The following is a 13,630-nucleotide window of genomic DNA, read 5'->3' on the forward strand; positions in this document are numbered from 1 at the left end:
GTCATTAGCGGCTCTTGTGAGTCTTTATTTTGTTCTGTAAACCTGAAAGAATAAATAAATAGTTAAAAATGTATAACTTTTTTTTTTCCATATTTTCTGTCTGTTATAAAGTACCTCGAGAAATTACATGAAAGACGTTATGCAAAAAGAAAGTTAGGGTGCGGGGTCCATTTGAGCCGTAACAAAAAGTGCCGAAGCACCGAACTTGCTGCTCCCCCTCCCGAGGTGCCGGCCCCGCCGCGGAGCCCGTCAGCACCAAACCATGCCTGGAAATAGCAACCCGGAGCCTTGGGAGCAGAAAGCATGAACCAGCAGCTCGCTGAGAAAACCAAACCAACCGCGTGGGATCGGCAAGAGCCGTGCCTCTCCACGTGCAGCGGGGTTTGACCCCGGGCAGTCTGCAGAGCCTCAAACATTTTCCACTGGTGGTACAGAGCATCTGGTAGGGAATTCAACTGTCGGGGAGCAGGATGGCTTTTCTTAGCCACTGGACATTTGTGATCCTTCACAAATACCTTATAGCAGTCCCTGGGCAGCCAGGACTCTGCGAACGGAAACGACTGGCCAGCAACCGCAAGGAAACCTTATAAAAAAGAGCACAAGAGGAACAAGCCTCCAGATTTCAGGTCTGCTACCAACTTTAAGATTTCATTCTGCTCACCGTATGGCTGCCTGAAAAAGCTGGACGCAACGGAGCACCACTGTGAGTTTATCCTTTCATATATAAAATCTCTCCATAGCTGCCCACTCAATCACAAGGCAAGAAAACAACAGGTACATTCAACTTTAATGAAATAATCATCAGTTATATGTACAGCTATAACCGAGGGAAAAAACAGCTACAGAAAGGATGCAAACACAACCCTGGACATGGAGCAACAGTCGCAGGGGCCGGGCTGGACCAAAGCATTTCTGCCATTCTCCTCCTCTTTTGTAGACCTGTTTTGCCTAAAAGGCAATACTGAAATACATGAAATCCTCTCGAAACTGCTTAGCGGGCTGACAGGAGATGACAGCCTGGCCCCGCAGGGTCATTTTGTGTTTCTTTACTAGAGCCCGGACATCCTCCTCCACAGAGATGCTGCGGCCCTTCGCTTGGCACCGACCTGCTGCGGTGCCCAGTGTAATCCCACAAGCAACCTGCAGCATCAGTACGGCTCTTCTCGGGGTGCTGCAGCAGCTCCAAAGGTACATATAAAAGTCCTTAAAAAGTCCCTTTCAAAACTATGGCAAAAAACCTGGAAGGACCAGTATGAAGTACAGAGCCATTAAAATTGTACACACTGAACTATCGATACCTGATAACTTATTAAATAAATTAACGGAAAAAGAAGACACTTTTTTTTAACATCCTCTGATTTTTCTTAAGTTTTAGTTGCACAGAAACAAACTGTGGCACTCACTGCTCACAGTTCTCTTGTAACAACAGAGATGCTTCATCAAAGTTTAAAATGTGGTTGCGCACCACGTACTAGGAAAGTTTACAGCCCTTGTATTTTACCAGGAACCCAAATCCTACGCTGGGAAGGGAAATCTCAGCGTACCGCCTATGGTCAGTGAGCAATTGCCAAGCGAGGCTGCTATTTCTGTATCGGCTGAGAAATACGCAGGAGAATTTTCTCAGAACAGGCTGACTTGCCCGCAGCTGTACGTAAATCCCAGCTGCGCAGATGCAATCCCAAATTATTGAAAGGCCCCTTTCTCTTGGAGAGCTGGTGGTTACAGGCGATGCTCGCACACACACCCTACGCTGGTGCAAAGCCCCTGGCAGCAGGGCAGTTTGTGGGGTTTGATGGCGATTGGCCTGTCCGGGCATTTTACAGCCGTGTCCCCAGGCCCTCACGTCTGGATTTTTTTCCCTGAGGACTTTGGTCAGATCACTCCGGCATTTCCCTGCGTGTTTCAGAGCAAGCTACGTGGCGTGCTGGAGCCAGCCAGAGCCTGGCAGCAGCGAGCCGGGCGTAATGCACATTTCCCAGGGGATGCCCGGGCTTGCTGAAGTCAAGCAGGCTTTGCAGCGAGGGGGGGCTGAGCGGGACAGGCTGCCACCAGCACCCCGGGATGCCCGCAGCGCTCACACCAAACCTCCTCCCCAGTCAAAGCAACTCCAGCGCCAGCAGCACGTTGCAGCTACCCAAACTGTGTCAACACCGAGGCAATAGTTGACTGCTAACACGCATGCAGCTCACTGCTATTTATATCACATGCCATATATCAACAGTACGCTACATCCGAGGACAGCTTCACCATGACATCGTGACTGGGACGCAGGAAGGCGAAGGAAGGAGAAGGGCTGTCCGCAGCAGGCACGCTCCCGCTCAGCCCGTGCCGCCGATGCCACTGAGAATTTTGCCCGTTGAGCTTAATGGTGCGAGAACAGGCCCCCGGCAAATGAAGCGCTGTCATTTTCTTGGCATTCGCGCAGCCCAGGGTCAGCAAGGCGAGCGGCTGATGCTGTGCTTTAACGTGTCTGGAAATGCACAGGCTGCTTGTGACAGGGGAAGAGGCCGAATGAAAAACACCGCTCGCTGCAACCATCCGGCTTCATGCGACACGACAGCAGGGGTGACCGCAGCTTCTGGCATCTGTACATAGCGAGTACCTGTTTGCAATACTAAACACCGGCCTGAGCCTGTCTGGCATTGATGTCTTCGTGTTAACATTGCAGTCACTTCACCCTCCCTCGTCTCCGCCGAACCCCAGGACAAACCTCCAGTCGCGTCCAACGTGCCCCGAATCCAGCCCAGCAGCGGGTCGGGCGCTCACCGCCTCTTGGGACCTTTTGCTAAACGCATGGTACATACAGATCTACAGCATGAACAGTGGGGAAACCTGGCACGGATGACAGCAGAAACATGGCCTCAACATAAAGATGCCAATAAATGAAAATACAGTCGCTGCAACACCTCCATTTTTCCGCAGCTGCGGTCAATGGCGTTGCCTGAAGCCCCAGCCCCAGGGGACATGCTGTACGTAGCAGGGTCTGCCCCACGTCCCAGGATCCGTTTCACATAGACACACAACTGAACAGGCATGCAGAATTAACTAGACCTCGGCCCCGGGAGCCCTTCGAGCTCTCCCCTGCCCCAGGCCCAACGGAGCTTTAAATCACTCCCTGTACTCTTTATTTTGGGGGCATCGCTGCCATCACAGAAAACTGTTGTGTTTATTCTGTTCCAGGGCCATTTCGTTGACCAGCTGCTCTATGGATGACTGAATGGCCGCCTTCACGAGGGAAGACGCGGTTTCTATGAGGAGCAATTCGTACTGCTCCCCAGTTCTGTGCCCCTGGTCGCCGGGACCTTTCTCCTCCGCCTGGGGACCGCCGCCAGCCTCGGGGCCCTCTTTTTTACCAAAATCAAAGCTCCCGCTTGATTTTTTATTCCCTTTTTGCTTATTTTGGTGCAAAACTGGGGTCGGCTCGTAGGCCTGGTCAGAGTCGGTGTTGTCAGAGTCCTCGGCTTCGGTGACGGTGATGATGATGCTGATGCCGGCGCCCGCGTTTGCTTCTAATGTCACCTGATGGCTGGAGCTGTCCTGCACGCTCGCTGCATCATCTTTAAGCGCTGACTGACTGAAATCCATTACAGTCTCTTCGGCTTTGTACTCCTCAGGAAGATTTATGCTCTTTTCTGATTCATCCCCTTCAGGCAGCTCTTTGCAGATATTAGGGATTTCCTGCAGCTCGGTGGTTTCAAGGGTGCTGTCGGATTGATCCTTGGAAATGGGCGCTTCGGGAGCAACTTCCCTGCCTTCGGCGTGGACCGTGGTTTGGGGTGGGCTCCCCTCCTGCAGTTTTTCCTGGGCTGTTTCATTAACTGTCTCTGAATCGGTTATCTCCAACTGAGTGATGCACTCCGTATGTTCCTCTGCCTCAGGTGCGGGCTCTGGCAAGGGCTCGCTCTTCCCAACAGAGTCGGCTCTTTCCTTCGCCATATCCTGGTCCTCCCCTGCCGAGACCGGGCTGAAGGATTCAGACTTGTCCGTCGGGGCCAAATCCTCCGGCTCTTCACTAGCTTTATTCAAAATGCCCATCACTTCATTTGCTTGAACACTGCCCTCCGACTCCTCCACTGCTTCAGAGGGGCTGGGTTTTTTCTTGCCTCTGGAGAACCGCACACAGGGCATCTTCACCCCGGAGCTCGCCCGTTTTTTCGGGACGCCTTGTGTGCAGCCCTCCTCGGCGTCCATCTCCAGCTGCACTTGGGAATCAGAGGGCACCTTCTTCCGCGAGGAGGATTTCTGCCTTCTCCGAGGTCTTGCGAGGTTTTTGATGGCTGCCCAGGCTCCTTTGGAGGATCGCGATTGATTAGAAACTTTCGCCTCCCCTTGGTCGGCGCTGACGCATTGGCTTTTCTCCTCCGAGGCTCCTTTGCACGCATCCTTCACAGTCAGCCCCTTCTTACAGGACTTCTTCCGCTTCTTAAAACACAGCATGGAGGGTTTTTCTGCCTGTTCGTCCGACGGGGAGCACGTCACCCCTGTGCTGTGAGTATCTACCTCTCTTGGGCTCTCCATTTGAATTTCCTTAGCTGCCTTCGCCATATTTGCTCCTCTCCTTTGTTTGTGTTATACTACTAATTTTCTTGATTAATGTATCAGACACAAGAACTGCAGGGATGCTCAAATTGCATATTTTCCTCAAATTGTTTTCAAAATAACACTAGTTGCTTTTTAACGAGCGGATGTGGCAGCAAAGAGAAGTTCTGCTGAAGCTATCGCATCTGCTTTATAACTCCCACTTTGTCTTACTACTCACTTTATCACCTCTCCAAGGAATCCCGGGTAGACGTGAAGTTGAACAGGCTTCCCTTGGCTTTGCTGGCCAGAGTCACTCTCACCTCTGGGACAACCCACTTGAAGTTGCGCTCAGTCTAACAGCACGACGATTTAATTGCCAGTCTGACATTACTTTTTGTTCCCCCAAAGGATGACAAATCAAGCCAAGAATTAACAATTTTTATTCACCCCACGGACCTGGGAAGAACTTGCGCTTCCTGAGCTGTCTGCAATTCCACATTGCACAGGGAGCTTGATTGAAGCACCAGTAAAACCAGCGGCAGCCAGTGGCTGTTTTCTGCCCACCCGTGACAAGGTCAGATGCTGCTGTCTCAGCTTCGCTTTCTGCTTCCGCTCCCCTCGCAGGTTATGTGAGGTTTGCTGCGAAGCATGGCCAACACTTCCATTTTTTATCTGTAACACAACAAACAAATGATAAGACCTGGAGAGCTTTTTTTTTTTGTCAAAAGTATTAAAAAGTGTGGTTTTTTTTAAAGAATATTTCATTCTGGGAGGCAGACCAAGGCTGGAAAAGCAGTTCTGCCTCTGGATGCACCCTAGCAGTGTTTTCCACTAATTAGCATCAATATCCAAAGGCAAAATAAGGCCACCAAGATGTCAAGCCAGTGATGTTCCACCACAGAAAATACTATTTCGCTATTTTGTGTGGTAAAAGGGGATTTTTTTTTTTAATTGTCCGTATAATGGCAAACATATATTACGCACACACACACATGTACTTTCTTCTGCTACGGTTAGCTAAATCTTTTCCCCACTGCTCCATATGCACTCATAGTTCCAGCTAGGGAAATTACACCCTGAGACAGCATATATTTTTATCTTTAATGCACCATATGACAATATGCAAAACCACAGAATACAAAAAGGAGGCTTGGGGAATACAAAAGCAAAATCACATGGAAAGAAGGGAGCTTATTTATACTACGTGCATGTCTTCCATGGCAACCTCAATTAACACCACATGTATTCATCAAATAGATGATATTGTAAGAGATATGTCACCCTCTCAAGAAAAAAAAAAAAAAGAAAAAAACCCGCTGCCTCAAAACATCATCAGAACATTTTGGGGTATAAAGACGCAAAAACGCGTCACCGCACACAGACCAACTTCTGCGGGACCGGCTCCGTGGCTCCAGGCAATCCTTCACACCGCGTTTTGTGCTCTGCTTTGAAGTAGTAAGGTGATGACAGCGGGGGCTCCGGCGGGGCGCGCTCCCCCGCCGAGGAGATCCGGGTGGGGTTTTAAAAATTTATTTAATTTTTTAAAAAATTTATTTTAATTTTTTAAGGGGAAAATGAGCTCAGCTGACAGAAGGCGCCTGTGAGGGGGAGACGCCCGCAGCTGCCGGTGCCCCGAGCGCAGCCCGCAGCCCGGCTCCGCCGCAGCCTCCGCACCCCGGGAAGTTTTGCGGGCGTTGGCGGGTGCCGCCCGCGGGAGCAGGAGCCGCCCGGCGCCGCCGCTCCCCCGCCGGTCCCGCCGGGGCGGGCAGGGGGACCCCCCGAAAGCCGCCCCCCCCCGGCTGCAGAGGCCGACCGCGGAACCCCACGCGTGTCGCCTCCCCCGCGGCGGTGCCCGTGCCCGTGCCCGTGCCCGCGCCCGCCCCCGCCGCTCCGCGCCGCTCCGCGCCCTCACCTGCGGCCCGGCCCGGCCCCGCTCCGCGCCGCTCCGCGCGGCTGCGCTGCCGCCGCCTCCCGCCGCAGCCGCGCCCCCCGGGCCGGCGGGGAGGGCGCTGCCGGCGGCCCCCCGCCCCCCGCCGAGGCGGCCCCCCGCCCCCCGCCGCCCGCCGAGGCCGCCCGCCGCCGCCGCCGCCGCAGCCCCCGGCCCGCCCCCGGCCCCGGGGCGGCTCTGCGGGCACCTGCTCGCAGCCTCCGGAGAGCGTGGGGCCGGGGAGGGGGCTCCGGCCCCCGGCCCAGTCCTGCGTGCGGGGCAGCGGCCCTCCTCCTGCGGGAAGGCATCTGCCCCCGCTTGCGGGTCAGCAGCCCTTGCTCTGTGCGAGGCAGCGTCCCCCTCCCTTACGGGATAGCAGCCCCGCTCCTTGCGCGGCGGCATCCCTCCTCGCAAGGCAGCATCTCTCCCTTCGGCAAAGGCAGCATCCCTCCTTGCGGGGCAGGATCCCTCTCCCTCCTGCAGAGTAACCTTTCTTCCCCTCCCAGGCTGCGCACAGCCACAAGGCAAACCGCACGCTACGCTCAAGGCAAAGGTCTTCCTAGGGACTGAGCCGCGGTCTTCGATTTGGATCCCAACGCCAGCAAGATGCCCTCTAAGAGAGCAGGTACACGCCCAGGAGGAAGGGACCGCTGGCCTTTGCGGATCCGGCGTTTGCCCTGCTATGTGGGAAGGAAGGGGGTCTCGCTCTTGGCAGCTGGTTTTTTTTGTCCCCCCGAATCCTTTGCAGCTTTAAGCACACACAGTTTGGGTCACTGCAGGAGCTACACCTTCAGAGGTGGTGGTAAGGACAGCCAGTTCTTGGGTTTAAACTAATCCTCGCCCAAAATACCAGTGAAAGTGCCTCTTTCATATGAGCCTTTTTTCTCCAAAGCAGCTGAGATCTGACTTTAAAAAAATTGCATCTCCAGCTGTTATGATTGATGGTTGGGCCTCCGGAAAAAGGACTACCAAGTGCAGCTGATGAACTACATGAAACTACAGTTCGAGATGCCTGAATGTCCCCATTCATCTCCACGGGGAGCTGACTGACGCCCACAAACGTTTTAAGGACATTAACTACTTCATAGCGTGTTTGCATATAAGAAACCAGGCGAAGCAGCATACTGTGAACCTGCAAGCGGCTTCCAGTGTAGGCCAGCCTTAGAAAAATACACATGGCCTCCCCCCTGCCTAGCTTCTTCATGGAAAAAAAGGTACAAAATGGGTTCTTTTGGCTGAAATTTCAGCCAGTAGGGCAGAAAAGTGGATCAAGCAACCACAAGGAATTGCCTGTTTAAAAGCTCTCCTATGAGATGTGTTTGCTCGCGTTCACCCAGGATAATAACCTTCATTTGGAAACGGCTTCTCTCCCCGGGGTGGGCGGTGGGTTCTAATTACGATCCACTTCTGCATTAAAGCCGAGCAAGGCTCCTCAGTGTGAGATTTTCCCTTGTTGCAGTCGGAGGCAGGAGGGGGGAAAGCAGGCAGGGTAAGGAGGATGGCTAACGTGCATGCGCTGCCTCGGGGGTGCCGTGAAGGAGGCAGGTTCTCATCAATCCCATTCAGAAACACCTCGCATGGAATTCAATTATTCCCGCTGCTCCAGGGGAAGATGGTAGCACCGAGGGCTACGGTGCAAGGAAATAAATTACAGGGGCTGCGGCAAGCAGAGGAGCTGGTCAGAAGGTCGAGTGCACTCTCAGGAAGTTTGCAGATGACACCAAGCTGAGCGGTGCGGTTGACACGTCTGAGGGACAGGATGCCATCCAGAGGGGCCTGGACAAGCTGGAGAAGCGGGCCCATGTGAACCTCATGAGGTTCAACAAGGCCAAGTGCAAGGTCCTGCACCTGGGTCAGGGCAACCCCTGGTATCGATACAGACTGGGGGATGAAGGGATTGAGAGCAGCCCTGCAGAGGACTTGGGGGTTACTGGTGGATGAGAAGCTGGACATGAGCTGGCAATGTGTGCTTGCAGCCCAGAAAGCCAACCGTATCCTGGGCTGTATCAAAAGAAGCATGGCCAGCAGGTCAAGGGAGGTGATTCTGCCCCTCTACTGTGCTCTGGAGCCCTCAGCACAGGAAAGACACAGAGCTGTTGGAGCGGGTGCAGAGGAGGGCCACAAAAATGATCAGAGGGGTGGAACACCTCTCCTATGAGGACAGGCTCAGCCTGGAGAAGAGAAGGCTCCAGGGAGCCCTTATAACCCGCCTTTAAGAACTTAAAGAACTTAAAGAACTTTAAGAACTTAAAGGTGGGTTATAAGACAGAGGGGGACAGACTTTTTAGTGGGGCCTGTTGTGATAGGACAAGGGGTAATGGTTTTAAACTAAGAGAGGGCAGATTCAGACTAGATATAAGGAAGACATTTTTTATGATGAGGGTGGTGAAACACTGGCACAGGTTGCCCAGAGAGGTGGTAGATGCCCCATCCCTGGAAACATTCAAGGTCAGGTTGGACGGGGCTCTGAGCAACCCGATCTAGTTGAAGATGTCCCTGCTCATTGCAGGGGGGTTGGACTAGATGACCTGTAAAGGTCCCTTCCAACCCAAACTATTCTATGATTCTGTGAAGATGGATAAGCTTGAAAGAAGATCCTGGCCCATCTGTAGGCTCTGGTTTTCTTTCTAGGCCCACACTGAAGTGCTGGTGATGTGCAGCAAGCCAGCCAAGCAACGCTTTCTCCTTCTTTTGTCCCCCCCCAAATATCTGCATCATGTCATGGAAGAAATAACACAGGACTCTCATTAGAGCGCAGCTGGGGGAATGGATGGCCATAACTCCAGCTAAGGGCTCTGGGCCCACAAATAGCCCACAGAGAACAAATTTGTACGTTAATTAGTTTTTTTCTCTAGGCAACAGGAAGAGAAGACAACCTTCCAATATTGAGTTAGAAGAGATTAAGTGTCCTTTGTGTCCTATTTGATAGGGCAGGAACTAGCTGGCATACTTAGTTGCAAAGGAGAAAGTTAAGAAAAACCAACCTATTGATGAGTCTGTCCTGCAAGAGCTAGAGTGGGGACACTGGAGAGCTCACATCCCACTAGGTTAAAATGCAGGTGAGAAAAGCTTCCCCACTAACCTATAGAAATGCTTGGGGCTATTTTTTGGCCCTTATGCTTTGTTGCCTCCACTCCCCTGGCACATAGCAAACCCTTCAGCAGTTGCATGCCTGAGCCACTGCTTTGCCTCACTGCAGGAGGTGGACTAGCAACCTCTTGAACCATCTCTCTCAAGCACATGTCTATGATCTCATGCTAAACTAAAAGGAGGCTAATCTTAGCATAAATTTGCACTTATCCCATCTTTCATAAGCATAAAATGAAGGTGGAACACAGAGCACTCGCAGGAAAGCAGTGTAGCAGGGAAGATTAAATGTAGGAACTGACAGCAGACTTGGCAGCATCAGCTCTGGCAACCTGCTCCAAGGGAAAGCCTGGCCGAGGTGCCGCAGGTGAAGAGGCACTTTCAGGCAGGCATGAGGTCTGGAGCAGCAACTGGGGAACACCCCTCCTGACCCCCTGCAAGGGGCCTGTGTGCGCTCTGGCAAACCTGGCTGCCAATAATTCCTCAGCTGAATACTATCAAAAAGAAAATTTTAGGAGTCTGCGAATGCATCTCAAATGCTGTTACAATTATTTAAGCTATTCTGTCTTTGCTTCTGTGACAACCAGGTAATTTTTATATAATTATTCTCCTCTCCTGAATAACTTCAGAGATATAGATCTCTCTCTCTCTACACATATATATACACACAGTATCTGTGTACTACCCTTACATTGGTGCACACCTACATCCTGATTCTCCCAGTTCTCACCAAAATCGGAATGTTTTCAGATTCAGTTCTGATGCAAGCAGATGGGCCTTGCAAGTCTTAATTCAGATCTTTTGCAGTCAGCTGCAAGTATCTCAAATCCATGGAATAACTCAGGTAGTTTATTTCCTATAGATCCGTGGTGCATTGCAGGCAACTTATTACTGCAATAATCACTTCTACTTGTCAATACTAGGATTGCTGCTGTATACAGTTAATCAGAAATAAGTTCTACTTCAGTAGCCTCAGTGCATGCATTAAAACCCAAAAAGCACTTGAAGTATTTACCAGTTTATTTGTATTAGTTAAAAAATTGGCAGGAACTGTATTTTTATGTTACAAAATGATTTTTGGCCTGCTGACAAAACCTGCAACAAATGACTTGATCACTACTCACATTGTCTCTGTTCACCAAAAAGGTACCTTAGGAAACAAGGCTCGTCAACAGTGTAACTGTACTTATTGTTGAGCAGAAAATGGTTCAAGAGACACATTTGGTAGAAGCCACAGATACAGGCCAGAGATCCAGTCCCTACAGATCTGATATCCAGAAGTTGGATTTCCATTAACAGTAGAATATGGTAGTCACAGCTGGGCTTTCTAAAAGGGAAATTTGATGTGGCTTAGGTGCCTGCAGGGATAATTCACAGCAGAAGTCAGGGTAACCAGTTCTGGAGAGAGATGAGAAGCAAAGGGGATTCCTCCTTGTTCCCTCTTCTAAATGACATTGGTCCAGTTTCAGAGCACAGCGGTTTCTTCCATAGTGCAAGAAATGGAATATGGACTTCAGTACGGCAATTAAGAATATGCAGTGTACAAGACTTCCGAAGACAATATATACCTCAAAAACCCTATGGTTAAGAAAATTAAGTTTCAAGACTGTTCCAAACTGCTCCAGCTTCAGGATTTTTAATTATTAAAATCATGTAACTGAATCAAAAGAGGTCACTAAACCCAAGCTTCTGTATTCTGCTTCAGCTACAATTATGAAGCAGGAGGTTTGTCCAGGCAGTATGCTTTATATGTTCAGTGTCAACTAGCTTGGAACACAGCAGTTTAAAAATCATTACAGATTAAAAGTAAGTGGTTGATTCTTTAGCACTCCTCCTTCCAGTCACTTCTTGCACTATATTCTCAGTCATATCTTGTTTTGACTTAAAAAAAAAAAGGGCATAATTCCATTTACATGACTCATCAGGTGTTCTTCTGGGAGCTAAAAAGAAAAATAAAATTAATTACTATTATATGGTACTGCAGGCAACTTTCAGGCTGAATTGTAATCAAATGTCATTTGGAAACATATGGCATAATATGAGATTGGCTTAACTCCATTATCTCAAGATGAGAAAAAAAGCCCAAATATTGAAAGCCTTGTAACCTAAAGGTGGCACCTACCTTTGGTTAATAGTTCTTTTCAAAAGAGCCCATTGACTTCTCCTGACACTGGGTCCAAGTCTATATCATAGAAACAGGGTCTTGTAGGAAGTCCTGGCATAGTGCTCATCTGGACAACAAAAGATAAACTCTTAAAATGGAAGCAGCATAATTTCGTGCAGAAGATCTAATACTTAATCACTGCTGGAGACTACGATGGCACCAGCCGATGCAGCTCCTTGCACACACACATACATACTAGTTGGATGATGGTCACGTACCATTGTGAAGCATACCGCACCAATCGGGAACTCCCTGCTCAGCAGATAGATTGCACTTTTTTTTTTTTTTTAAAACACAATGAGGATTTAGTTTGCTTTCTGCCTCTGCCAGTGACTGACCCTAAGATTTGGCAAAGTACTTAGATACCCAGCTGACCAGATAACTGTTAGAAGAGTGTTCATGGACTTTACTGCAGTGAGACAATAATTGCTTGTGGCAGTTTCCTGGTTATCGAAATGAGTATACATGTTTTAATACCATTTTGCTAACTGTAAAGTCTCAGTTGATTAAAATTCTTCAAGATTCTACAGCTAGAAGTGTTAAATAATTAGGAATAAGTATTGCTGAGAAGAGAGTTTAATTTTTTTTTTTTTTTTAAACTGGAATAAAGCTTAAATAGAGATGGAGAGGTCAGTTCTCCTGACTGGAACATCTCCAAAAGTTCAAGTCCTTCAAGTTGGAAGGGCTGCGCAGTGGCAGAACTGAAGCTAGCAAAACAGCTGCCAGCACTACACCTGCCTCAGGCCAGTCCTCTCCAGTTGTCCCACTGCCCAGTACCCACTTTCAGAGCCGCTGAACGCAAGGCTGGCGGGAACTACACTTGGCAGGATTTACTAATGCAGCTGACAGGATTTCCCTTTCCTTAACTCAGTGTTTAGCCCAGCAGCACATGTAGGCTAATGTGGATACTCTACAAAGGTGGGCAACTCGTGACCATGCTTGGTAGTTTGTGCCAGTGGTCATTAACCCCTTTAATAAAAAATTCGAGGTCTCATTTTCTATCTGCATCATCCAGCCTCAGCTTTCACAATCAGTATTGTTATGCCTGTCTCCATTAGATTAAAGATCTCTTCGGCAACCTGGTATTTTCTCCCTGAGCCAGTATTTTGCACACTAATCAAATTACCTCCCAGTCTTCCTTTTGATAATAAGCTAAGCAGCAAGGAGGCAAAGCTCTATCCGTTAGGCATTTTCTGCAGTTCTCAAAACTGTTTGGGGAGCTTTTGGAGTCCCATCCCATTTTCCTAAGCCGTTTACAAGTGCTAACACCAGTCCCATATGTACCGTACCACTGCAGGTCTTACATGGCTTATGCAGAGGTAAAAATCACTTCAAGTCTACTCTTTGTAATGAATTCTAGGACTGCACTAGCTTTTTGTCAGAGCTGCTGCTTTTCCAGACAGAGAAGAGGGGGGACTACAGAGAAGACCCTGATTCCTTGTCTTTGTGTTTAGTTGTATAAATATTTTGCTGTCAAGAGCCAATGCACTAAGACATCCGAAGTGCCTAGAAGGGTTTTCCTGTTCTCACCATAGTCACTGCCAGTCTCCGGTCATGCAGAGCAAGACACTTCCTATTTACTTACGTACCACTGAAGAATCATAGAGCTTTGTAGATCTCCACCTACAGATTCAGAGGGCCACAGCAGGAGCTGAGACAGTGACATTCAATAGAGTAGGAGGTGCCATATTGCTGAAGATGGGCCTGACTTCACTATTTCTTGCACTTTCTATTTTGAAAGGAACGGTCAATTTTCCTCCTTTCCTATCCATAGGGCAGCCCACAGTGGCTACTCTGCTATCTATTTCATAAAGACAGTCTCCTTAAACCCTGAATTTCTATGCAGTACAGGATAATTTCCATCCAGGCTACTAATTTTCTGTACAAGTATCTACCATGCTTAATGCACTCAGTCATTTTCAGAGCTGAAG

The 13,630-nt window shown here is 49.5% G+C and overlaps 2 protein-coding genes across 2 annotated transcripts in view; both read right to left on the reverse strand.

Moving 5' to 3' along the window:
- Window positions 1-3,147: 3,147 nt before the first annotated feature.
- Window positions 3,148-4,545, reverse strand: AKAP5 (A-kinase anchoring protein 5). The gene has a single exon (XM_072866263.1). The coding sequence runs from the start codon at window positions 4,543-4,545 to the stop codon at window positions 3,148-3,150; it is 1,398 nt and encodes a 465-aa protein (XP_072722364.1).
- A 5,992-nt stretch (window positions 4,546-10,537) lies between these two features.
- Window positions 10,538-13,630, reverse strand: part of MTHFD1 (methylenetetrahydrofolate dehydrogenase, cyclohydrolase and formyltetrahydrofolate synthetase 1) — a 44,285-nt gene continuing 41,192 nt past the window's right edge. Inside the window, exons 27-28 of the mRNA XM_072865123.1 lie at window positions 11,658-11,766; window positions 10,538-11,475 (exon numbers count right to left, since the gene is read on the reverse strand). Coding sequence (XP_072721224.1) covers window positions 11,677-11,766 — 90 coding nt within the window. The 3' untranslated portion in view covers window positions 10,538-11,475; window positions 11,658-11,676. The remainder of the gene's footprint in view (window positions 11,476-11,657; window positions 11,767-13,630) is intronic.

This window comes from Ciconia boyciana, chromosome 6 (genome assembly GCF_034638445.1).
Source record: "Ciconia boyciana chromosome 6, ASM3463844v1, whole genome shotgun sequence".
In the NCBI taxonomy this organism is placed as follows: Eukaryota; Metazoa; Chordata; class Aves; order Ciconiiformes; family Ciconiidae; genus Ciconia; species Ciconia boyciana.

Bases quoted from the DNA above. Each gene is read 5' to 3' on its own strand.
- AKAP5 (XM_072866263.1), bottom strand. From the start codon at position 4,545: ATGGCGAAGGCAGCTAAGGAAATTCAAATGGAGAGCCCAAGAGAGGTA.